Source organism: Alosa alosa, chromosome 22 (assembly GCF_017589495.1).
Source record: "Alosa alosa isolate M-15738 ecotype Scorff River chromosome 22, AALO_Geno_1.1, whole genome shotgun sequence".
NCBI lineage: Eukaryota > Metazoa > Chordata > Actinopteri > Clupeiformes > Clupeidae > Alosa > Alosa alosa.
The window spans coordinates 20,202,155-20,227,289 of record NC_063210.1 but is presented as its reverse complement, the minus strand read 5'-3'; the positions used below and the strand labels follow the sequence as shown (position 1 = coordinate 20,227,289).

General features: G+C 45.6%; 1 protein-coding gene across 1 annotated transcript in view; it reads right to left on the bottom strand.

Annotated features, from left to right (window-relative positions):
* The window catches only part of si:ch73-127m5.1 (neurotrypsin), a 53,682-nt gene that overhangs the window by 25,360 nt on the left and 3,187 nt on the right, over window positions 1-25,135 (bottom strand). The window contains exons 2-5 of the mRNA XM_048233717.1: window positions 24,466-24,508; window positions 10,778-11,020; window positions 4,295-4,433; window positions 3,792-3,970 (exon numbers count right to left, since the gene is read on the bottom strand). Of these exons, the coding sequence (XP_048089674.1) occupies window positions 3,792-3,970; window positions 4,295-4,433; window positions 10,778-11,020; window positions 24,466-24,508 (604 nt within the window). The remainder of the gene's footprint in view (window positions 1-3,791; window positions 3,971-4,294; window positions 4,434-10,777; window positions 11,021-24,465; window positions 24,509-25,135) is intronic.

The following is a 25,135-nucleotide window of genomic DNA, read 5'->3' as shown; positions in this document are numbered from 1 at the left end:
ATACGGAAAATGTCAACATCCATCCCCATTAACGTTGGAAGGGTTGGAGCCTACTTTATTCACGCCTAACAGCCTATATCCATTTGGTCAACTTTATCCAGCCCTAAAAAAGCTAAATTTAACTTTGGTTTACTTGTAGTTTACTGTGTAGCCTAGCCTAACTTTAAACAGTGTGCATGCTTTAAAGCATACTTGTGCTTCATTCATCCACACATCCAGCTCCTAACGTTTTGACAAGGATTTCTACCAATTGACCTTGTTCCTGCCCATCTCTAGCTTTGCTGTCTCCATCCTTTCTGTTTTTGTTGTTTGCAAAAAAATATATAGTAGGCCGGCCCTATTTATTGGTAACCAGCAACAAGTGCAATTTGTTAATCGGGGTCATTCTCTCTCCTGCCAACAAAAATGTGTTACGTTCCAGGGTGTTTAAGTAGCAGTGCGTAATTCTACTTCATAAAGTTGAACACATACATTGGTCATATAAATAGCCAGTTTATGGTCTACAGTGTAGAGTTGGTAAGTTATGGTAGACCAACTTGGAGTGAATATACAGGGGGGATTTCTTTGGCTCTTAGCCTGGCAGGTGCGCACGTAGACATAGCCTACGGCCGAACACTGCAAGCGCCAATGAATCGTGCTCTCACGACAACCACGTCGTTAACTTAAATAGGCCTGTAGGTTAACATCACTCTGAGTTCGCATTCAAGCAAGCAAAACGATGATTTGAATACATTTGTTTCTCTGGAAGGGCAAGGGGTAACAACAGGACAACACAGAGACAGGCCAGAATGCTAATGTATGAGCGTATTACAGTAATATGGGATATTCTACGGGAAAATATTAAAACGGCAAGACAGCGGGGAAAAGTTAAAATGATAGGCCTAAACCCGGAAAAAGTTGGCATGTTAGGTATTTTTCGGTCCCTGTGATTATTTGTGAAATTGTGCAAACGGCCTTTTCAAGTCATTTGAGAAGGAAGGAGTGTAGCAAGCTCCCAAATTGACGCTCGTCTGAGAAATTGAGTTTTGGATAATGTTCAGCTTCGGCAACTTTACAATGACTGAGGAAGCCTAGACATGAGTCCATAGCAACAAGTTCATGTGTTGAATTTGTTATTACCCAGTGTGCTTTGTTGAATGGTCTCAATGTTTTATTGTTTTATTTCATGTGAATAATTACTAGAGGAGTAACTTATTTCAAGTAGGCTAATGCAGTTGCAGGAAGTGTGCATTTAGTTTCCATGCTTATTGTGTTTCCACAACAATGTTAGTGAGTAAATCTACTGAAATTGCCACCATCTTGGTGAAGTGTGATGTGTAAGATCAGAAAGCAGAGGGTGATTTTAGAACGACAGCTTGTCGATGTGTTATCATAGCGCTTTATAGCGTGGGTGGAAGGTATCGACAATTGACCGGGGAGGATCATGTCTTTATTGAAAAGGCTGTTAGAGGATCGTTGATAAATTTCTTGCAGGCAGGGGAGGGTCATGCATCTTTTGATTGAAGCACTAATAATCCCTCCGGTGACACCGTTTATAAATAACGAACGGTCCCTAACAAAACAAAACTCTACCTCTATGCAGACATTTGATAAATTCAAAATGTACCTTGAACGTATCGATTCATTAGGTGTTGAGTGCACAGTAAATATGCCCACTTAAGATTCATCATTGCCCCAAATGGAGTACACTTACAGTATAGGAACACTACATTAGTTCAAAAGAACAGCCTGCATTATGCAACATCAACAATATCAATATCACGAAGCGAACAAGCTTAGTTTTAATCAGGCTAATAGATCATGGCCCAAGTGGAGTAAACTTTACAGTGACTAAACGAGCCGTGAGTAAACGAGCTCAGCGGATGGCTGTGATAAGCGGGTGGGTGGCCTGGTGGGTGAGCGTGCGGACGCGTTTGTCAGTGCCATTTGGACCTTATTCATCAGCACAGGGAGACAGCCGATGCATCACACCCAGTCTGTCAGCACAGGAGCATACATCATCAGCGCACAGCAGTGACAGAGACACGCTCATCCCCCTCACACATTCTCCCCCTCTGTCCCTCTCTCTCTTTCTCTCTTTCTCTCCTTTCTTTCTTTCTCTCCCCCTCTCTCTCTCTCTTTCTCTCCCTCTCCCGCTCTCTTTTTCTCTCGCTCCCTCTCTCTCTTTCTTTCTCTCGCTCCATCTCTCTCTCTCTCTCTCCCTCTCCCTCCCTCTCTCTCTCTTTCTTTCTCTCGCTCCATCTCTCTCTCTCTCTCCCTCTCCCTCCCTCTCTCTCTTTCATTTTATTCTCTCTCTGCTTTCTCTCTCTCTCTTTCTATCTCTCGCCCATTAGCTCTCTCTCCCTCTCACTCTTTCTCTCCCTCTCGCTCTCTCTCTCCATTTCATTTTCTCTCTCTCCCTCTCTTTATTTCAATCCCACATGTACTCACTCATGAATTCACACTCAGACCAAACATCAAAACTATCCATCACGTTCTCCAATTCAAATACAAAAAGTGCTTTATTGGCATGAGAGGTTTGCATGTGTATTGCAAGAGCAGCCACAAAATACATGCAGGACAAGGAGTCACATGCACATCAGACATCAAACGAAATCAGAACACATATCGTATTTTCTGGACTATAAGTCGCACTGGAGTATAAGTCGCAGGACCAGCCAAACTATAAAAAAGTGCGACATATAGTCCGGAAAAAAAAATACGTTGTATATATATATATATATATATATATATATATATGAATTTATTTTGTATATATATGTGTTCTGATTTCCTTTGATGTCCAGCATGTATATGTATAGGTATAGACTCATGTATAGGTGAGTCTAATAACCTGATTTATTACTATACTGTCTTCTTCTCTCATCCAGCTACATAATGAGGTATCAGTATGTGTGCCACTTTTTCAGAGCGCTACGTTTTCAGGCTCGGAGGCACAAACACGACTAGAACATTCCCGCTCCTCAATCTGCACACCTTGACCCCTTGGTCCTCTTCAGAACGAGCTGACTCACCGTGACAACTTCAGAAATAGACAGATAAAGAGGAGGGCAGAGACAGACAGGAGGAAGATGGATGGAGGGGGGGGGCTGCCTTGATTGCCAGGGGCAAGTGATTATCTAAAACTTATTCCCTCAAACTTCTCTCACTCTTTTGTTTTGGGACTGTGCCAGAGCTCCATCCCGTTAATTAGCTTCCTCTCGCCCACCATCACTGTCTCGTTTTTTTTTCTTCTCTCTGGCATTCTGTCGCTATTTTCCAGTTGACAGTGGATTTACTTAAAGGTAGTTTCCGGGCTGCAATGCTGATTGCTGTGAGTCGTTCATTACTGTGGAGATTTGTCTAGATTGCACAGCAACTACAGAGCCAATAAACAAACAGCGCAAACATCAGAGGGAAAGAGATTTAGAGCCATTTGCTGACTTATCTTCTCTCTTGCTTTTCTCTTTTTTTCTCTCTCTCTCTCTCTCTTTTAAGTTTTTTTCTGCCTCTTTCTTCCCTTCACTCGCTCTTTCTTCTTGTCTGTGCATGTTTTTTACTTTCTCTCCATCAGCGTTCCTATGCCTGCTTTTCATGTGCCATTTTATTAAGCTATGGCTATTGTTTTCCACCTTCCTCTCTCTGACTCACAGCCCATGCTTAGCAATTTTACAGATTTTTTTGTAATATATATTTACAGATTTTTTTTATAATATGTGTGTGTGTGTGTGTGTGTGTGTGTGTGTGTGTGTGTGTGTCCAAGTATGTGTTGTGTGTGTGTGCTTTGCCGGAAGGTGAAAGGGAGCACTGACCTTCTGGTGGTGCACAGAGCACAGCAGCCTCGTTGCCATGGTTACAGTCGCTGGTAACGAACTTCCTGCTCCGGCACTCGAGGAGGGACCTCTCGTTGCCACGGCAGCCCAGGCGCTCGTAGTGGAAGAGGCCGGACCCCGCGCTGAAGTGGGAATTGTGCAGGGCTGTTCCGATCTCACTGTGCCAGAACATTACGGAACATCAGGCAAAATCAGGCCTCATAGGCAAGCTGTGCACACACGCGCACACACACACACACACACACACACACACACACACACACACACACACACACACACACACACAAATGCTTCATAGACAAAAATATAGCTGCACAAATTCACAAACACACACACACACACACACACACACACACACACACACACACACACACACACACACACACACACACACAAGCATCAGGGCCAAGAGACCTCCTGTACCAGAGACCTCCTGTACCAGATCACGCACGCACGCACGCACACACACTCCTAACTCCTACCCGAGCTTCAGCTGTCTGCAGATGACACTGGCGTCACGGTCTGTCAGGTGTGTGTGACACACAGAGCCCCACTGGCCATTCAGGTAGACCTCCAGACGGCCAGTCTTAGGGGATGAGCCCCCCACCAGCCGGGCCGCACCTGCAGGAGAGAGGGAGAGGGGGATAGAAAGAAATAGAGCAGGGAGAAAGAGAAGGTGACAGCCGAGGGAAAAGAGGGGGGCAGAGAGACAAAGAGAGAAAGAGAGAGTGGAGAGAGAGAGAGTGGGGAGAAAAAGAGGGTGATAGTGAAGGATACAGAGAGAGAGAGAGAGAGAGAGAGAGAGAGAGTGGGGAGAGAGAGAGGGGAGAAAAAGAGGGTGATAGTGAAGGATACAGAGAGGGGGCAGAGGCAGAGAGAGACAGAGAGAGAGAGAGAGTGGAGAGAGAGAGAGTGGGGAGAAAAAGAGGGTGATAGTGAAGGATACAGAGAGGGGGCAGAGAGAGAGAGAGACAGAGAGAGAGAGAGTGGTGATAGTAAGGATAGAGAGAAATTAAGTTTGTAGGGGATAGAGGGATAGAAAGAGACATGAAGGAAGAAATAGATGAAGAAAGAGAGAGAAATTAGTTTGAGATAAGCAGACATACCATCCTATTGGTCCAGACATACCATCCTATTGGTCTAAAGCAGACATACCATCCTATTGGTCTAAAGCAGACATACCATCCTACTGGTCCAGACAGACCAGTCTATTGGTCCTGTGTTTTGTCTATAGGCCTAACTGTGATATAATGTCCTGTGTTTCTGTGTCTTTTAATGTTTATCCTGTGTGTATGCTACACTCAAAGCTTCGGCTGTATGAATATGTATATATTGCACTCGCATGGCAATTAAGCTCATTTGGATTATCGTTTCAGAGAAACTGGAGGAAGAGAAAGACATTGGCAAGTAAAGCATCAAACAACCACACACACACACACACACACACACACACACACACAGACACACAACAAACGCAACACACACACAAACGATTATGATTTCAGAGAGACTGGAGGAAAAGCAAGAGATTGGCAAGTAAAGCATTACACTAGACAAACAACCAGAACCACACACACACACACACACACACACACACACACACACACACACACACACATGGGAGAATAGACAGACGCAAAGAGAGAAGGAGAATGGAGAGATAGAAAGATAGTCAATGAGGAGTAAAGAAGAAGTAGCGGAGGGGAACGCATGAGGCAGACAAGGAGTGACAGACAATGGAGAAGGAGAAGGAGAAGAAAGAAGAACGACACATCAGAGAGGCGAAGAAAAGAAGAGAGACGCGGAAACTGAAGAGGATTTGGCAAATGAATGGAGTGACAGACAGACAGATCAAAGGGCAAGGAGAGAGAGAGGGCAGGAAAAAAAAAAGAGATGAGTGGTATTGAACAGACAAACAGAAAGATTGAAGGGCTGAAAAGACAAAAACACACAAAGAGGAGTGTGGGGGAATGAAGGGAGAGAGAGAGAGAGAGAGAGAGAGAATTTGAATTTGAATTTGAGAAAGAAAAGATCAAATGATGAAGAAAAAGAGCAAAGAAAGGAGGGTTATTGAGGGATGAACAGATCGACAAGCAGAGGGGTGTGGAGAAATGGAGAGGGCATAGAGAGAGAGGGATGGAGGGTGAGAGGGATAGACAGAGAGAGAGAGAAAGAAAGAAAGAAAGAGAGAGAGAGAGAGAGAGAGAGAGAGAGAGAGAGAGAGAGAGAGAGAGAGAGAAAGGACACAGCTGTGTGAAGCACAGCATGCACACAGAGACACTGACACACAACACACAAACACAGCCAGACAAACACACACACACACACACACACACAGACAAACACAAACAGACAGACTGACAACACACACACACACACATACACAAATAAACAGACAGACTGACAAACACACACACACACATACACACAGACACAAATAAAAAGACAGACTGACAAACACACACACACACACACACACACACACACAGACAGACAGACAGACAGACAGACAGACAGACAGACACACACACACACACACACACACACACACACACACACACACACACATAGGCCCCTGGATATTACGACAACTGCGGCAATAAAGAGCACATTTCATCTAAAATGATCCATTCCAGAGAGACATTATGATGGAAATGTAAACATTATCCTGGTTTCCACTTGGGCCTAGTCCACACATACCAAACCGATCTTTTTGTCCTCCGTCTTCCCTGGAACCAGACAAGAATAAGAACCTAGGTCCAAACGGATCCATCTCAACACGACCCAACACGTTACTTCATACCCCAGGCCTATAGGTGGCACTGTTTCTTTACAGAAATTGACCAAAACTTGCACTTTTACAAACAGACAGAATAGGCTACGACCGAAATGGCTAGTGCAAGGAAACCAGAATTGTTTGTGTGGACTGATGGTGAACTGTCAACTGTAGTCAACTGTAAAACTAATAAACTTTATTTTACGGTTTGTGAAGGGTGCAGTCCTGTCCTTTATTTGGCTAACGAGGTAGGCCTACTAATCACCTTTACTTTCTTTGGTTGTAGGATAGTCCGTGATTCACATTAGTTTTGGCTATCACCGCAATTAGGGCTACAAACGCCAAGGCTTACCCAAGCTCTAGGCTATTCTGTCGCCACATTTATAATATTGCTATAAAACCTTCGTTAGTAACAGTCAATACTTTTGCCTGCATCAAATCGCGCGCGTGATTCAGTGTGCTACCATCGGTTTAACGAGTTCTAAGCGTTCGTAAAGGCCTATGCTTATATCTGATTTCACTTTCGACTGTGAATGCTTGTATGTTGCAAGACATGTAAAATAAATGAATGACACTGGCACTACGCACAAATTAATGTAGCCTAAACTTACACCGCACTTTCCTAATAACTTAAGTTCTCTCGCGTCACTGACAGTAAGCTAGAATGCATAAAAACACCGGAAAAACAGTGTTCAGTCCACCAAGTCATAAGCTATTGAAAATGCGCAGCACCAGTTGTGATATTTATCTTATGGGAGTGTAATCGTAGGCAATGTCATGTATTAAAACTAGTATTGTTAGGCAATACTATAAGTGCAAGTCCAGGGCAGCTGAGGTGCGGCGATGACATCATCGCTATGTAGCAGGATGTCGGTTTAAGCTGTCTAAACGAATTCAAACAGGCTACGGTTTCAGATTTTTCCACTCTTGGACCAGGTTTCAGAAAAGTCGCGGTTTCGGGCAGTGCTTTACAGGATTCGGTTTGGACGCTTCGGCCAAGACCCAAGCAAAACCTCGCGTTTAACCTAAAAAAGCGCCTCTCCGGTGGACAGGCCCTTGGTAAAGATGACAGTGAAGCTACTGAAATGTGCCATCTCTTTCACAGTAGCACTCAAATTGCCATCTCTTTCACAGTAGCACTCAAATTGCCATCTCTTTCACAGTAGCACTCAAATTGCCATCTCTTTCACAGTAGCACTCAAATTGATGTTATCCCGGCGTGCAGGTTAAAAGGTTTTTAGACTCCAAAAAAAAACAAAAAAAAATAGACAAATATTTATCAAGTAAATGTAAAAGAGACGGTAAAAGGACAATAAAAATAGTTGTGATCAAGCATTGAGCAACATTTTAATCTAAAAGAGGCTAAGGAAAATTACAGAAGGAAAATGGAACAGAAGCTGCAAGATAACAACATGAAGGAGGTGTGGGACTGCATGAAATCTATCACTGGCCTTAAGAAGAGCAGCAGCTCTGTGGAGGGAGACCTGGACAGGGCGAACCAGCTGAACCACTTTTACAACAGGTGTAACAACCACGAACAACGAGGTGACAACGACCTCAGTCAACAGCCATCAGACACATAGACCCCAGATGCTGCCCCATCATCACTGCTGATCAGGCTACCGCACCTCTCCCCACATGGTGACCACGGTAGTGCGGCAACAATGGCTTCAGCCAACGCCATCAGTCTCTAGCCACACGCGACAACCCTCACAGAAGCACCCCTCCTCCTCCTCACCCTCCACTCCCCTCATCATTACAGCGGATCAAGTAAGTTATCTTTTAAAAAAACTCCATCCTCGTAAGGCAGCCGGGCCTGACAGACTGTGTCCAAGGCTGCTCAAGGCCTGTGCTGCTGAACTGGGGGAGCCACTGAAGCACATCTTCAACTGGAGTCTACGCCTCGACAAGTTCCAACATTGTGGAAGACATCATGTCTCACCCCGTCCCCAAGAAACCACACCCCAGCGAAGCTTAATGACTTCAGGCCTGTCGCTCTAACATCACATGTGATGAAAACAATGGAGCTAATTGGTCTTAGGTATGCTCAGACCCCAGGTACGCATGCACTAGGCCCGTTACAGTTTGCATACCAGGAGAAAGTGGGCGGATGATGCCATCACTTATCTTTTACACAGGACACATTCTCACCTAGACAAGGGGAAAAGTGCTGTGAGAATCATGTTCTTTGATTTCTCAAGTGCTTTTAACACCATCCAGCCCCTCAGACTGGGAGACAAGCTCTTGCAGATGGGTGTGGACGCTCACCTGGTAACCTGGATTACAGATTACCTGACCGAGCGACCACAGTTCGTCAGACTGAAGAACTGCCTCTCTGACACTGTGATCAGCAGCACCGGAGCGCCACAGGGAACTGTGCTCTCTCCAGTCCTGTTCACCCTGTACACATCTGACTTCTGCTACAACACCGAGTCATGCCACATGCAAACGTTTTCTGATGATACTGCAATTGTGGGGTGTATCAGGGACGAGCAAGAGGAGGAGTACAGGAGCCTGGTGGAGGACTTTGTGCAATGGTGCAAACTCAATCACCTTCAACTAAACACTTCAAAGACCAAGAAGATGGTGGTGGATTTCCGCGAGGTCTAAGCCCGCCTGCTACCAGTCTCCATTGATGGGGTCAATGTGGGAGGTGGTAAGCACCTACAAGTATCTGGGTCTCCACCTGGACAATAAACTGGACTGGTCAGCCAACACTGATGCACTCTACAAGAAAGGACAGAGCAGGCTGTACTTCCTGAGGAGGCTGCGGTCCTTCAATGTGTGCAGCAAGCTCCTCAGGATGTTCTATCAGTCTGTTGTGGCCAGCGCCCTCTTCTATGCAGTGGTATGCTGGGGAGGAAGCACAAAGAAGAAGGATGCTGGGCGACTTGACAGGCTGGTAAGGAAGGCTGGCTCTGTAGTGGGAGCTGAACTGGAATGCATCACTTCAATATCTGACAAAAGGACCCTGAACAAACTGATCAACATCTTGGACAATGAATGTCATCCACTTTACAGCACTATCAAAAACCAAAAGAGCTTGATCAGCTGGAGACTTCGCTCACTGCCATGCACAACTGAAAGGCTGAGGAAGTCATTTGTTCCTAGGGCCATTGAACTGTTCAATGCCTCACTAAAGGGAAGAGGAGAGATAGACTTCTCTGCTTAGTCTGTCTGCCTCTCCACCCTCTCCATGTTTGAGTACTGACTGCCCACTACTGCTTACTACTGTTTTACTACTGTTTTACTAATGTACACAGCCTAATGTTTTCACTACTGTTTTACTGCTACACTGTTTTTCATGCTATATTAGCACACATGACCAATGGCTGCGGGCAGGCTACACTGTTTACTGCTACAATACTTAATGAATGAATGGCTATAACCCTATTACCTCAACCTGTTCTTGCACTGAAATTGTTTTTTATTTTACCTTGTCTACATTATACTTTACTCTCCTATTTGTCCATATTATTTATGCTGGTCTCTAGACCTTTACTTTGCACTGTTGCACTGTTGGACTAATGTTGGACTACTTTTTGCACCTTCACCATGACACTCACTCTCTTGAGCACCTTGCCATGCACACATAACTAAGGACTATGGTTGGACTACTGTTTGCACCTTCACCATGACACTCACTCCCTTTAGCACCTTACCAGTCCCGCCCTGTCACTACAGCCGCCTTATGCTTGATCACCCTCAAGCACATTGGACTTTCTTAATTTAATTTATATAGTGTATTTAGTATTTAGTTTCTTATCTTCTACTATCTTTATTGTACAGTGGAGTTTAGTTATATGGTTATACTTATACTTATGTTTACCATTTCTGCTGTAAGTGCATGTTGTGTGTTATGTCTGTATGCTACTGAGACCCTTGAATTTCCCCTTGGGGATCAATAAAGTATCTATCTATCTATCTAAAGACTGGTGTCATAGAGGCAGTTTCTTTGTGAAATTTATTTTACCTGTTTGTATGACTGTGTGTGTGTGTGTGTGTGTGTGTGTGTGTGTGTGTGTGTGTGTGTGTGTGTGTATGTAGTGAGTGAGTGCGCACATCTTTATGTGTGTGAGAGAGAGAGAGAGAGAGAGAGAGAGTGTGTGTGTGAGTGTGTGTGTATGTATGTGTGTGTGTGTATGTGTGTGTGTGTGTGTGTGTGTGTGTGTGTGTGTGTGTGATTTACCCTGGTGGCAGTCACAGTAGGCCCAGCCGATGGCCCCCGAGCTCTGTCTGAAGAAGCACCATGGGTTGGACTCGCGGTCCGGGTTCCGGCAGTAGCTGTGGTCGCCCAGGCCACGGCCCGGGTACTGCTGGACGTAGTCGGGGAACTCCGTCCATTTCAGGCAGGGCGAGCCTGAGTCCGTCTGGGAGACGGTTCCGTTGTAGTAACCCAGTTCGGTGAAGCCCTCGGAACAGGAGAGCGGAACTAGAGGAGGAGGACAGAGAGAGAGAGAGAGAGAGGAGAGAGAGAGAGGGAGATAGAGAGAATTAAATAACATGACTTATTAATGATATAGCGCTATGGAACCAAATGTGTGTGATGTGGCCCTCAACTGGCCCTGATGTGGCCCTCAACTGACCCTGATGTGGCCCTCAACTGGCCCTGATGTGGCCCTCAACTGGCCCTGATGTGGTCCTCAACTGGCCCTGATGTGGCCCTCAACTGGCCCACTGTGATGCTGTTAGAAGTGTCAAGAGAGGAGGTGTCCTTGGAAGAGTTGAGTTTTCAAGAGTTTCTTGAAGATAAAGATGGATGTTCAAACAACAGGGGAAATAGCGCTGTGGCGTGTTGATAAGACAAGAGTTTCAGCCAGCGCAGTAGAGTAGACAGAGGACCTGCACCAAACCTCCAGAAACGTGTCACTCAGAGATTGGCGGAGAAGTGTACCTCTGCAAGCTGCTGCTCTGTGATTGGTTGATATAATGGTCATATGAATAGGGCCTACACCGACCGCATAGTTATTGTTATTGTTATTGTTATTATTATTATTATTATTATTATTATTATTAGTGTTATCTTTACTATTATTTTTTGTTTGTTGTTTTGTTTTGTTTTTTTGTTTTGTTTGTTTGTTTGTCTGTAAAGCACTTAGTGCTCTGTGCTGTATAAAATAAATGTTATTATATTATTATTATAGTCTCCATGTCCAATCATCAGTCAGTAGACTCAAATAGTGGTCTGATTCAAAAACATTCAACTAAACAGGCCAGAAGTGTACTGGAGAAGTTACAAATGTAAACTATTTCGCACTTCTCTTTTATGCTTCTTTGACTGTTTCAGTTCAAGAAAAACAAAGTCATTGGAACCACTCTTAAACACATTTCAATTCACAATAACTATGCCTGAAGCCATGCTAAATCCCTTTGTGTTACTCATGGGGCACTTAGTGTGAACCCCCCAAAAATGGTCCATTCATTTCTCCCTCATCTATGACTGTGGGGTATCCTACCCCCATAACCACCATTGACTATATGAACAACCCCCTAACCCCGCCCCCAAGAAGAATTAAGTGTGTCTGTTTCACATGGATAAGAACCAAAGCAGCATAAAGGCATCACATGACATAAAGTGCCAAACCATGCCAATGGGAACTGCTTCACTCACTCACAAGACTTCTCTTTAAATATGGATGCCATGGGATGGGAAGTATAGTACCAAGAATAACAGTCTATATATAGATATGCTCTTTGGTTTGATTTGGTTTGGTTTACTGCACCAGTATACTGGCCTGTGATCTATAGATTAACAGAGGCCTTTAGGACCATGTAATACTGTAAGCAGAGTTTTGTGTATTAAAATAACTTAATAACATTATGAACTCCACAATAAAGTGCTTTGGTTTATTTTTGTCACTTATAAAATGGTTTAATCTTTGGTGCGAGGGCAATTGTGAGATTTGTGACGCCACATAAATGGCTGTATGTTCAAGGCAGTAAAAACTGATGATACTGAACAGATAACATAATGTGGCAGATAATGTCTTGGTACGAACACAGAGAACTGAATGCCGAGGGAAGAACAAACCACTCATCCATTCAATCAATAGATTTTTACACTGTGATATAAAAACAGAATAACACTGTGGTATTACTTAGATATTTATTTAAACGTTAATTGAATTCTTTACAATTGTATGCACTTGTTTTTTTTTTTTTTGGAGGCTATACGTATTGTTTTATAAATCTCCCTCAATTAAACAAAGCTGTAATGTTATAAGCTACAACACTTTCATCCTTAAAGCAACAGAATGCAAGGATTTGCAATTTATCCCTTAGCTTAAATTTACCCTAATGTGGGACATTTTTTGCATTTCAGACTTCTGTAGTATTATGACGCTAAGCCCACATTAGCCTAGGTGTCCCACATTAGCCTAGGTGTCCCACATTAGGCAGTGTTCTACATTAGGGCAGTTCACCTGTTGGGTACACCTTTCGCTTTCAACACAGTGTTTCCCATACATTGACTTATTTGTGGCGGCCCACCACAAAATCAACATTGACCACCACACAATGATTTTCCAGGTTGTACTAACTTGTGTGTCAAATAGTGACACCAGGGTCAAGGAGTCATGGCCCAGTGGCACAGTGAATCAGTTACAGGGTGGAATACCAGGTGTTCTGGACATGCAGGGGCAATGATAGATACCACACTCTTCTTATCGCTATTAGTAAGTCTTTTTTTTTTTTTTTTTGTGGGGGTTATGCCTTTAATTGACAGGATAGTGGAGAATGACAGGAAGCGAGTGGGAGAGAGAGTTGGGGTGGGATCCGGAAAGGACCACGGGGCGGGAATCGAACCCGGGTCGCCGGCGTACAGTGCAGGTGCCCCAGCCAGTTGTGCCGCGGCTGGGGCTGCTATTAGTAAGTCTTCATTGGACCACATGCCATATACGCTTGTTGAGACATGGTCCAAAAAGACTTTAAGTGCAAATGCTTGAGAGTGCTGATTTCTTAAGCTGATGATACATGGGGCAACTTTTTGAGCAATGTTGCTGGGCAATGTTCCTCATTATTATGGTTCTGGCATTTTCTCATTGATATTGGGCAACATTTTCTTTTCTGGAGAACTTTAATCATGGAACTGGTTATGTGGTTGCCCAGCAACATTGCTCAAGAAGTTGCCCCATGTATCATCATCTTTACTCTCTACTTTACTTTCATAGTATTTTTCTAAGAGGGATTTGATTTTGGAGACGAACACGTCTGTTCCTGTGTTTACACAGTGACGGATATACCATTCTGCCTATTATAAATCAGTGCATCATCAAAGGGTGCTCAATGCTGTTATTTTAAGTTAAAGAATGGTGTTCCGTTAATATCCACATGTACTGTACATGCAAGTGAGGGACCACATATAATGAGCTGGAGATTATCGGTAAGCATGTTGAGACAGGCAGCTGTTTTCGGTAACTCTGAGGGATACACACAGATGGGCTAAATGTTGAATGAAGGTGATGCTGACTTATATTAGGTAACAGGATATCACCTGACATTGATTAATAGCCTAAACACTCCGCAAGATAGGCTGCTCTGTGCAGAGAACATGGCAGATTACTTTCAGGTTATGTTACGTAGAACACTTCCTCCATTCACCGTATGTACGTGTTACATGTAGGCTCTAAATGTTTGCTAAATTGGTAACAAAATCTCTGACACTGTATCTGTCATAAGACAATGGCAATGTCACGCCTTTCAGAGAAGATGTCACACACTTTTACACCTGTCCTGCGCAGTAAGCTGTAAGCAGTTTGCAAATAGAGCATGCCAGAGTGAATGGATAATTGCCCAGATACTCCCACAACTGACTATATTTGATTAAATCAGTGTCATTTTTAGCTCCTTCAGATTGCTTAGCTTTTGATTTAGCATACACTATCCATGTTCATTACAGTCATTGGTCCAAATATTTTTTTTTTTAATTCTATGACATTTCCCGAGTTCCAAATTCTGAGTTCTGTTATGACACATCTTTGGACGCTGACTGTCATTATCAACAATGCCAAGTCATGGGATTGGTCAAAACATGTTTATGACATTGCTGTATGCCAGGTGGTCAAGTAAAGCATAGCGTAGCGTTCCCTGTGCTACTGTGAAATGCAGCAGTTTAAGTCAGATGTGCAAAATCAAAATCAGATTAAAAATTCTAAAAATAATGGTGTAACGTATACACATACTAAATGTAGCCTACCAAACCCTCTGACTATTGTGGGTTGATAAAACTTTGAAAACACAAAGGAATGACCTTCCAGAGCACAAAAGTGTACAATTTATTCTAAATGTGAATTGATGTTTCTCTACTAAGAATATCCAGTGAGTTGTTGCTCTTCAGTTGATCAGAAAAGCTATGGCTTGGAGGAGCGACCTCTGATCCACATTATTCAGGGTCAAGCACCAAAGGGTGCGGCCACAGGATCGATTGTCCAACCACACCCATTGAATACTCCTGTGGGGAGGAGAGATGCTTCGAAACTGCGCCAAGGTGGGCAGGAGGCCAGCTACATGTGTGTTAAAAGGAAGCACTGGACCCTGTGCATCCGTGGACACACACAATTGTGCACACATGCAAGGATGTTCACACACACACACACACACACACACACACACACACATATACACACACACACACGCCATACACACACACATATATACACACACACACACACACACACACACACGCCATACACACACACAGACACACCACAGTCATTACAGGAAGATAATACTACTCTGAGCCCGTGGAAAAGACTCCACAAAGGCGTTTTATTTTTCCATTTCAGATGGGCTTCACAAAAGCCCACCGCACACATTAAACTACAGTCTTCTGTGACTGACTATGAAAGCCAGAGAGCAATTATCGGCACACTGGCAAAGATTCAACGCCACCGTTGTCATAGCTGCCACTGTCGCCCGGGCTTGATGAAAGATAAGCACGATTTGAAACAGGAACAAATGGCCAGTCAATTCATCACAGTCCAGAGCTAATCTTGTATGTAAATCAGTCCCATGGGTTTGCGGATCACTGAAAACGGGTCCATAACTCAGTGTGTGTGTGTGTGTGTGTGTGTGTGTGTGTGTGTGTATGTGCGTGTGTATCATCACTACTTCATCCAGTGAAAATAAAGAAGACTAAAGAAGACATTAATTAGCTTGACAGCACTGTGTAAATCCCTCGTTAAGAATCCACTGTACTGTCAAAACTGCCCAAATAAATCCTTGATAATCTCTTGTAGCGACCATCAGCAGAAGAAGATGCAGCCCTATCCTGAACAAGTTGCTGTTGAAGTGCCCCCCCAAACACACACACACACACCCCAACTCCCCTCCTAACATGTGGGATTTGGGAGCCAGGAGGGCAGTTAAGCTGCATCCGCAGCAGCAGCAAGGTCATCTCACAGCAACACACTTTGGCTGTCCAGACGTCCACCAGTCAGGAAGGCCTCCCTGCACTCCTTCATCCTTCTCACTCCTCCCCTCATCCTTTTTTCCTCTCCATTCATCTTCTTCATCATCCCTCCATCCCTCTTTGATGCCGGAGCCCAGGAGGAGGAGGAGGAAGAGGAGGAAGAGGAGGAAGAGAGGAGGAAAGGGAGAGAAAAGGAGAAGAAAGAGAGGGAGAATTAAGGAAAGAGAGAGAGAGAGAGAGAGAGAGAGCAGAAGTGCCTGGGCATCAGGCCACCAGTGTGATGTAGAGCCAGCCACAAAGCAGCTCAGATTAGCAGAGTGGAGGAGATCCAACAAGACCTCCAACCAAGTGATCCACATCCAGAACCAGAACCCCACTATCCTCTGCTCCTCCTCTCCTCTCTTCCTTCTCTCCTCCTCTGCTCCCTCTCTCCTCCTCTTCTCCTCTCTTCCCTCTCTTCCTCTCCTCCCTCTCTCTCCTCTCTTCCCTCTCTCCTCCTCTCCTCCCTCTCCTCTCCTCCCTCTCTCTTCTTCTGCTCCCTCTCTCCTCTCCTCCTCTCTTCCTTCTCTCCTCCTCTCCTCCCTCTCTCTTCCTCACTTCCCTCTCTCCTCCTCTCCTCTCTTCCTTCTCTCCTCCTCTCCTCTCTTCCTTCTCTCCTCTCCTCTCCTCCCTCTCTCCTCCTCTCCTCCTCTCCTGCCCCTATCCTCTGCTCTCCTGCCTCTCTGTCTTTTCTTCTCTCTCTCCTCCAACTCTCCTCTTTGACCCTCTCTCTTCATCCCTTTATCTCTCTCTCTACCTCTCTCTTCTATCGATCTCTTCCTCCTTCTCTCCCTGTTTCCTTCTCATCTCTCCATACCTCTCCCTCTCCATCATCTCCCTCTCTCTCTCCCCCTCTCTCCCTCTTCTCTCTCTCTTCCATCCTCTCTATCTCCCTCTTCTCTCTCTCTCTCTTCCATCCTCTCTCTCCCCCCTCTCTCTCTCTCTCTCCTCTCTCTCTCCCCCTCTCTCTCCCTCTTCTCTCTCTCTTCCATCCTCTCTCTATCTCCCTCTTCCATCCTCTCTCTCCTCTCTCCCCTCTCTCTCTCTCCCCTCTCTCTCTCTCTCTCTCTCTCTCTCTGCAGTTCCTCTGGTATCCTCCCCCTGACCTGACCCACTTCAGCTTACGCTTGCCAACCGCGCTGAGCAGGAGCAGGCGACGAGAGAGAGGGTGAAAAATCTCCTAAGGAGCCGAGCGATGTTGAGCAGTACTTTTTTTACACTGCCGCTCAAACTCTTTCGCGACTCTTTCGAGCCCCGCTCCATGAGCCATGATCAGCGGCGCGCCCGTGGCTAAGCTCCGATAAAGCCGCTGCGGCGTTCACCCAGACGTTTCACCCAGACGTTTCACCCAGCCCTGCTGTCAAACACAGCGGATCTACCAGCTGGGATGGCTTCTCCACCTCCACAACTTGTATAACCTGATACGCAAACTGACTCCGACAGACTGCGGGTGAAATCCACTGGTGTGTGACGATGCGTCGATATCGTCACCGGTTCTTTGCATATACTCTAGTCCTACGCTAGGTTGTGAGTGCGCGTGTGTGTGTGTGTGTGTGTGTGTGTGTGTGTGTGTGTGTGTGTGTGTGTGTGCGTGCGTGCGTGCAAGTGAGTGAGTGTGTGTGTGTGTGTGTGCGTGTGTGTGTGTGTGTGGGGGGGCGTGGAGGTGTGTGTGTGTGCGTGTGTGGGGGCGTGGAGGTGTGCCCGTGAGGAGAGCTGTGTGTAGCCACTAGTGTTCCAGTTCTCTTCCCTTGAACAGCTGCACACTGCTGATATGAGGCAGAAACACATGCTCTCTCAGTCCCACTGCACGCACAGCGACCTGCGAGAACACACAGCACACCCAACAGTGTGTGTGTGTGTGTGTGTGTGGTGTGTGTGCGTGTGTGTGCTCGCATGTGTGTGTGTGCGTGCATGTGTGTATGTGTGTGGGAGGGTGTGTGCATGCGTGTACAGTATGTGTGTGTTTGTGTGTGTGTGTGTGTGTGTGTGCATGCGTGTATGTGTGTGTGTGCGTGCGTGTATGTTTGTTTGTGTGTGTGTGTGTGTGTGTGTGTGTGTGTGTGTGTGTGCGTGTATGTTTGTGTGTGTGTGTGTGTGGTGTGTGTGTGTGTGTCTGTGTGTGTGTGTGTGCATGCGTGTATGTGTGTGTGTGTGTGTGTGTGTGTGTGTGTGCGTGCGTGTGTGTATGTTTGTGTGTGTGTGTGTGTGTGTGTTTGTGTGAGCTAGAGAAGTAATGAGTGAGAGAGAAAGACGAAGTGGGGGTGATAAACGACTCTGGAGCTAGGCTTGGGTAGAGCGGACCACCGCAATCAAGGCGGAGCTGAATTAACGGTATTAAGCACCACTACCCGCCAACCTCCCAGCCCCCCCAGCCCCCTCACCCAACCCTCCTCAACCCCTCTTCCAGCCAGGCTGTCTGAAATGAATAGCGTTCCTGTCCACACAAAAAAAGCAGAGGCCTGGGGGGAAATCGCCTGTTCTCTCACTCGCTCTTCTACTTAATTGGGTTCATCAAGAAGAGTGGTGGGGGAAGAACAAGAAAAATCCACTGTTGTCAGGGGCGACAAAGAAAAAAAAAACAAAGCGCCTCAATGCCCCCCACACACACACACACACACACACACACACTCACCATCACAAATGAGCTGAAGAGATGAGTTTTCTGTAATAGACAATTTATGCGTCGATTGATCAAGACATGACAGTCTCGTCCCAAACTTTAATAGAAGTGAATAAATGTTTTTTTTTTTTTTTACTATTTCCTTTTTCTGTTCATTTCTTTTTTTGTTGAGGGGAGTAAACAAAACTGTGAGTTAATAACTGACAGAGAGGAGATGAAAAGAAGCAATCAGAGAAGCACGGCTAAGACAGGAGATGAGACTGCTAATGGTGAGGAAAAACAGGCAGCAACGGAGAGAGAGCGGATCAGAGGAAACGAGTGTGAAGAATCAGAGGAGGATGACGAGGGTCTGATGATGAAGAGCGGCAAGAGAGAGAGAGAGGAAAACACTTGAAGAAAATGATTTTCTCAGACTTTTGACAGACAGCTGCGGGCGACGTGCCTCTGCTCTGTCCTAGTGAATACTGAATAGCAGAATGCTACAAAAAACACACCTGACGTGTTCCAGGCACTAAAGGCCTGAGCTGCCGTGTGGGGGCAGAGGAAGACCAAAATGAAATGGGTTAAGCGAGCCATCCTCCTCTCCCTCTGTCTGTTCTCCCCTAGTCAAATCAGATCATATATGATGTGGCATGCACATTTGATTTGACTATTGTACTGCCAAAGACTTCACAGGAACAGTAGAAAGGAAAAAAGAGAAGAATCTTACCCCTCTCTCTCTCCATCTCTCCCTCCCTCTCTCCCTCCATCTCCACCTCTCTCTCATCTCTCTTTCTCTATCTTTCCCTCCCTCTCCATCTCTCTCTCCTTCTCCTGCTCTCCCTCTCTCTCCACCTCTCTCACTATCTCTTTCTGCTTTTCTCACTCCCTCTCCACCTCACTGTCCTTCTCTCCCTCCCCCATCCACCCCTCTCTCTCCATCTCTTCCTCTCTCTCCATCCACCCCTCTATCTCCATCCACCCCTCTCTCTCCATCTCTCCCTCTCTCTCCATCTTTCCCTCTCTCTCCATCTCTCCCTCCTTCTCCATCTTTCTCTCCTTGTGCCCTTCTCTTGCTCTCCCTCCCTCGCCACCTCACTGTCTATCTCTCCCTCCCTTTCCACCTCTCTCTCCCTCTCCCTCTCCACCTCTCTCTGCATCTCTCCTTCTCCTGCTCTCTCCCTCTCCACCTCTCTCTCCATCTCTCTCTCCCTCTCCACCTCTCTCTGCATCTCTCCTTCTCCTGCTCTCTCCCTCTCCCCATATCTCCAGGGACCATGGTGTGCTATCATCTCCACATCTCAAACAATCAATGCAGCTCGCCGCTCTGGCTTCCCTCCAAGCACACATGATGAATCGGCGGCGGCCCTGTTGACGTATGGAAATGCGTCCGGCTAGAGCGTTTAATATATGGGATTTAGGAAGCAAAAATTGGCCCAGTTGTGTTTTCTGATCAGGGGGTTAGAAGCTGCATTAGGTTTGAGGCAGGAGGGAGTGTATTTTCTCCACAAGTGTGGTACTGACAAGACTCAGAGACATAGAGGGGTGGGGGGGATGCTGGGGTGATGGAAGGCAGATCTGAGAGAGAGCTCAAGAGCTCTGGGAAATTCAAGCTGTCAAAATGGATACCGGCCAAACAGGGAGTGATACGTGGAGGCTGTGTGCGTGTGGATCTGTCTTTGTGTGTCTGTGTGTGGGTGTGTGTGTGTGTGTGTGTGTGTGTGTGTGTCTGAGTGTGTGGGTGTGCGTGTGGATCTGTCTTTGTGTATGTCTATGTGTGGGGATGTGCGTGTCTGAGTGTGTGTGTGTGTTTGTGTGAACATGTGTGTGTGTGTGTGTGTGTGTGTGTGTGCGTGTGGATCTGTCTTTGTGTATGTCTATGTGTGGGGACGTGCGTGTGTGTGTTTGTGTGAACATGTGTGTGTGTGCGTGGATGTGTATCAAGTGAGGCAACAGCTGGGTTTTTTATTCATTTCTGAGGGCACTGTGTTTGGATATTGCTTCAATCATTTCTCGAAAAGAGGCACTGTTTATCCCAGCCTAGAATAACACATCAGACGGCGCGCGCAAAATTGAGTTCAACCCCCTGAGTCTCGTATTTCAGCAAAACGCACCGACTGATTGCTATACCGAGGAAAATGATCTCCTCAAGTACAGGTTACGTATGGTAATAACTTCACTAGACGATACCTTACCATGAACACACAATCAGTGCCAAGCCTGCAACACACCTCCAAATGACTTTGTCCAGTCAGTGAAATGCTCGAAACTTTCAAAGAGATGCGCCTTCTGAAAAGGCAATCACTCCAGATCATAATAGTCTTCATCCAATTTGTCCATCCATCTAATTGTGCAGTGTCCTCTGTGTTTGTGCCTCCGTCTGTAGGCAATGTGTAACCCCCATGAACCTTTTTAATTGTACAGTGTCCTTGAGCGAAAAATTATATTTACTTAAAAATAAATAAAATGTATTATTATTATTATTATTATTATCATCAGAGTTTTTATTGACCGGTGGTCAGCTGAAATCGGCTCACTTTCCTGGCGTCCTGCTCCACCAGCTCTACATGAGTTTAGTTGGGTGGGGGTAGGGTGGAGGTGAGAGGTGGCGTGTGAAAACGGCGCTGGAGGAGAAAAATGTGTGTGTGTGTGTGTGTGTGTGTGTGTGTTCACTCAGAGCACAGGCGTGGCAAGTCCTCGGATGCCAGCATTCAGCCGTCGCCACGGGAGCGCTCATTCTCTCACAGCCCATAATCCATTTCCTCCGCACAATGAATATTTGATACGCCTCTACACATACATACACACACACAAACACACACACCGCTGAGCTTTACCAACACAACTGGGACTGTGAGTGTGTGTGTGTGTGTGTGTGTGTGTGTGTGTGTGTGTGTGTGTGTGTGTGTGTGTGTGTGTGTGTGTGTGGGTGGGTGGGTAGGTGTGTACTTGTGTGAGCCAAGAACAGTGAAAGGTGACAAAATGGCAATATGACACCGGATTTGAATTTGTGTACTAGCCAATTCCACCTACTCTAAAACGGTACTCGCATGCACACAGACACTAGGACATTCACAATCCAACCAATGACTACACTGGAAACACACATGAATGCATCAGCTCGTTAATTTGCTGTGTCATCAAGCTCTCATTATTCCATTCCACTTCATGGTTACTCTTCTGGTGTTTTTTTTGTTCTATGCTGCTTGTCAGTATTATGCCAGTCATTGTATGTGGCATGCTGGGTAGTGTAGTTCAAATGAACATATGGGTTCTATAGACCCTTTCAACAATAAAAACAAAAACAATGCTTGAACGTTCTATTTGGTTCCCAATCTACTTACTCTGCATTAAGATAACATATGGAATGTTAAAACGGAAGCCTTGTGGGGCCAACTATGATGCTGATAATGGAACTCTCTTGAAAAGGTCTATATGCAGATGACCCGTTATGACCAGGGCTATGTTGATGATGATGTTGAGCAGTATGCAACCTCAGCACCTTTCATCTTCAAGGTTGCACCTACACGCACATGTACGCACCTGTGGCCTAATTAACGATAACGAGAGGAGAGGTCACTCCATCCATCTCTCTTTCTTTCCTCTGATATCTCTCTATCCTTCCATCTCTCTCACTCTCTTGTTGTCTTTATCTCTCTCTTTCTCTCCATTCATAATTCTCTTTCCCTCCATCGCCATAAAGCTTTGCCTCTTCCTCCTCCATCACGTTCCATCCTCCTGTCTTTTTTTCACTCTTTCCTGTCTCTCATTTGCTTTCTCGGCACACACACCTTGGTCTGCAGAAGGGAGAAATGAACGAAGAGGCATGTAAAAAAAACAAACTTCAAGAGAAATCTAAAGTCGACCTACTTTCATCATCTGATGTATTGTATGCCTTCTGGCAAAGGCAGTTTTTTTTTTCTGATAATATTTTCATTCGAAAGGGGAACTGTGTTGAGCTCTAAAGCACCAATCGCTCAATCTTGGCAGCCACAGCTTCCGAGCTTTTCCATTTCCCTCTCCCCTTCTCTCTTTGTCTACCCTTTTTGGTCCCTCTCTTTCTCCCTAAACTCTCTCTCCCCTCCTCCCTATGTCTCTCTTCTCTCTCCCTCTCTCTTTCCCTGTCCCTCCATCTTTCTCTCTCGCTCTCTCCCCCCCTCTCTCTCTCTCCCTCTCTCTTTCCCTGTCCCTCCATCTTTCTCTCTCTCTCTCTCTCGCTCTCTCTCTCTCTCCTCAGGCTATGCCCCACCCTGTCGGATTGGCTGGGCTCGTCTGGGCTGGGCTGTTTATCTGCCTCTACGCCATCACATCAAAGCCTCTCCGAGTCATTAGCACTTAGCCGCGCCGCTGTTGGGGGAATATCAGACCTTTAGCTCCGTATGAGCACGGGAATGAGACAATATATAGCGAGAAAAAGGGGAAGTGATCTGATCTGAACAGCTGGAGCCAGAACGGAACCCAGCCTGCTGGTGTACACACCTTGACATTAGTATAGAAAGCAAAATGTTAGCTTACATCTTGATGTTAGAACCCAAAATGTCAGCACACACTTTGGTGTTAGAATTCAATATTCCAACAAATCTAGACCTTGTGAGTTCATCTTGCAGTTATATTCAAGACCAGTAAGGTTCATCTTGGTGCTGAAAACCAAACTTCTAAGACACAGCTTGGTACAGTTCACTTCCTTCAATTCAATTCAGTTACATAGTGCCTTACAAATATGTGTTAAGGAATTTCACAGACACCAGCCTGGATTTGAATTTGAACTGCAAGTAGTGTACATATATCTTGGCTTTTCTGCTGTGCCATCCAACGACTGATTGATGACCCAATTAAACACAAAATATCTCCTCAAATACACATGTCCACATGGTCTTGATTTGGGCAGTTGAAACCTTAAGGAGAACACTCAGTCGGTACCCAATGACGTTATCTTCTGACCTAGGTCTCTACGTCTACTGTCTGAGCACAAACAAGACATGGCGCTTCAGTCATAGGTCAGGCAGTTGCCGCATGGGACAAAACATGACAGTCTGGAGACAGTCCACTGGACATGCGGGCACGAAATGTGTCCCTGACAATGAGAGTTAACAAGACTATGAATAACAGTTTTATTTGCAAATGCTTGCATGATGAGTGAGAAGATGAACACCAACTTGTGCTATTGTATGGCTTCTGCCTATCAGTTTATTTCCTCAGTAAAACCCACCCCAAAAAACCCTACACATTTCTCACTTCCTTTAGCCAGAGATTCAAACCTCAGTTCAATCCTCAGTTCAATCCTCCTTCAGTGCTTTGGCTGCAGATGCATTTGATTGGTTCACAAACTTCAATGCTTGCTGAAGTCCTTCCAACATTAAGTCCACATTTCCCAATGGCTGTGTCTAGCTGCTCTAAAACATGCCTGGCTTTGAGACAACTATTCGATTCGATTAAAATGGTGAGCATTCTTCGATTTGTCGAAAATGGTGAGCACTGTGAAAAGCCAGAGCGTCTGCTCTTGCTCCTGAATCTGTATTTGAATCTGTATAAAGGTAGCTCTTTTTGTTAAGATCTTGTCTTTTAGTTGTTCAGTGTGTAAGAATTTTGAAGACTTTGGGCTGTCTCAGGAAAGAGCCATCAGGTTTTGCTGATAAAGCCTTGTAAAACCTGAATACCAAGTCACAGGCTAAAAGGGACACTAATTTTCCAGCTCTTGTGGTAACCCTTTACAATACTGATAACCTATTACAGTAAAAACCTATTATCCCAATGAAGGAGCTGTTTTGTGAAAGTGGATCTGGGAGACTCCTTTTCTGGAGTATAAAGTTGAAAACAAACGAGAGCTTACCTGTATTCTGCACGGCATTCAGGTAGCTGTCATCACCAATCACCTGTGGGCGAGATAGAGTGAGAGAGAGAGAGAAAGACACACAGTTCAGTGTTTGACAGTATTAGCTGGTGAATTTGCCGTGAAGAACGAGACAAGCATGCCTTGTTGGGTTGCTCTGCAGAGAATGGAGAAGGTTTTATCACGGAGATGTGACACACATTTAAACAGTGGCACTTCCACACGTCCCCCCCCCTCTCTCTCACTCTCTGTGTTCTCTCTCTCTCTCTCTCTGTCTCTCTCTCTCTCTCTCTCTGTTCTCTCTCTCTCCTGCTGCCTCCTGTCTACTCCCACGCTCCTCCACGCCAGCGGAAGCCGAACGCGATGGTGCCGCCGCGCTGCTGACAGGAGCATTACTCGAGAACACAGATAAAAATCCACTCCTATCTCGTCCTCGCATCAGACCGTTCATTCCCACCTCCTGATGATTATTTTTCTCCTTCGTTTCCACTTCCACCGCCTCCTAGGACCTGGAGAACCTCTTCGAACCGTGCCTGGGGATCAGATGGGGGTGAGAGGGGTGGGGTGGGGTGGGTGGCCTGGGAGGGTGATTGAAAAGGTACAATCCTCAGTGCCATCTGCCAAATAGATCTCCCTCACTGACACTCCTCCTTCTTCAAATCAGAGTCCC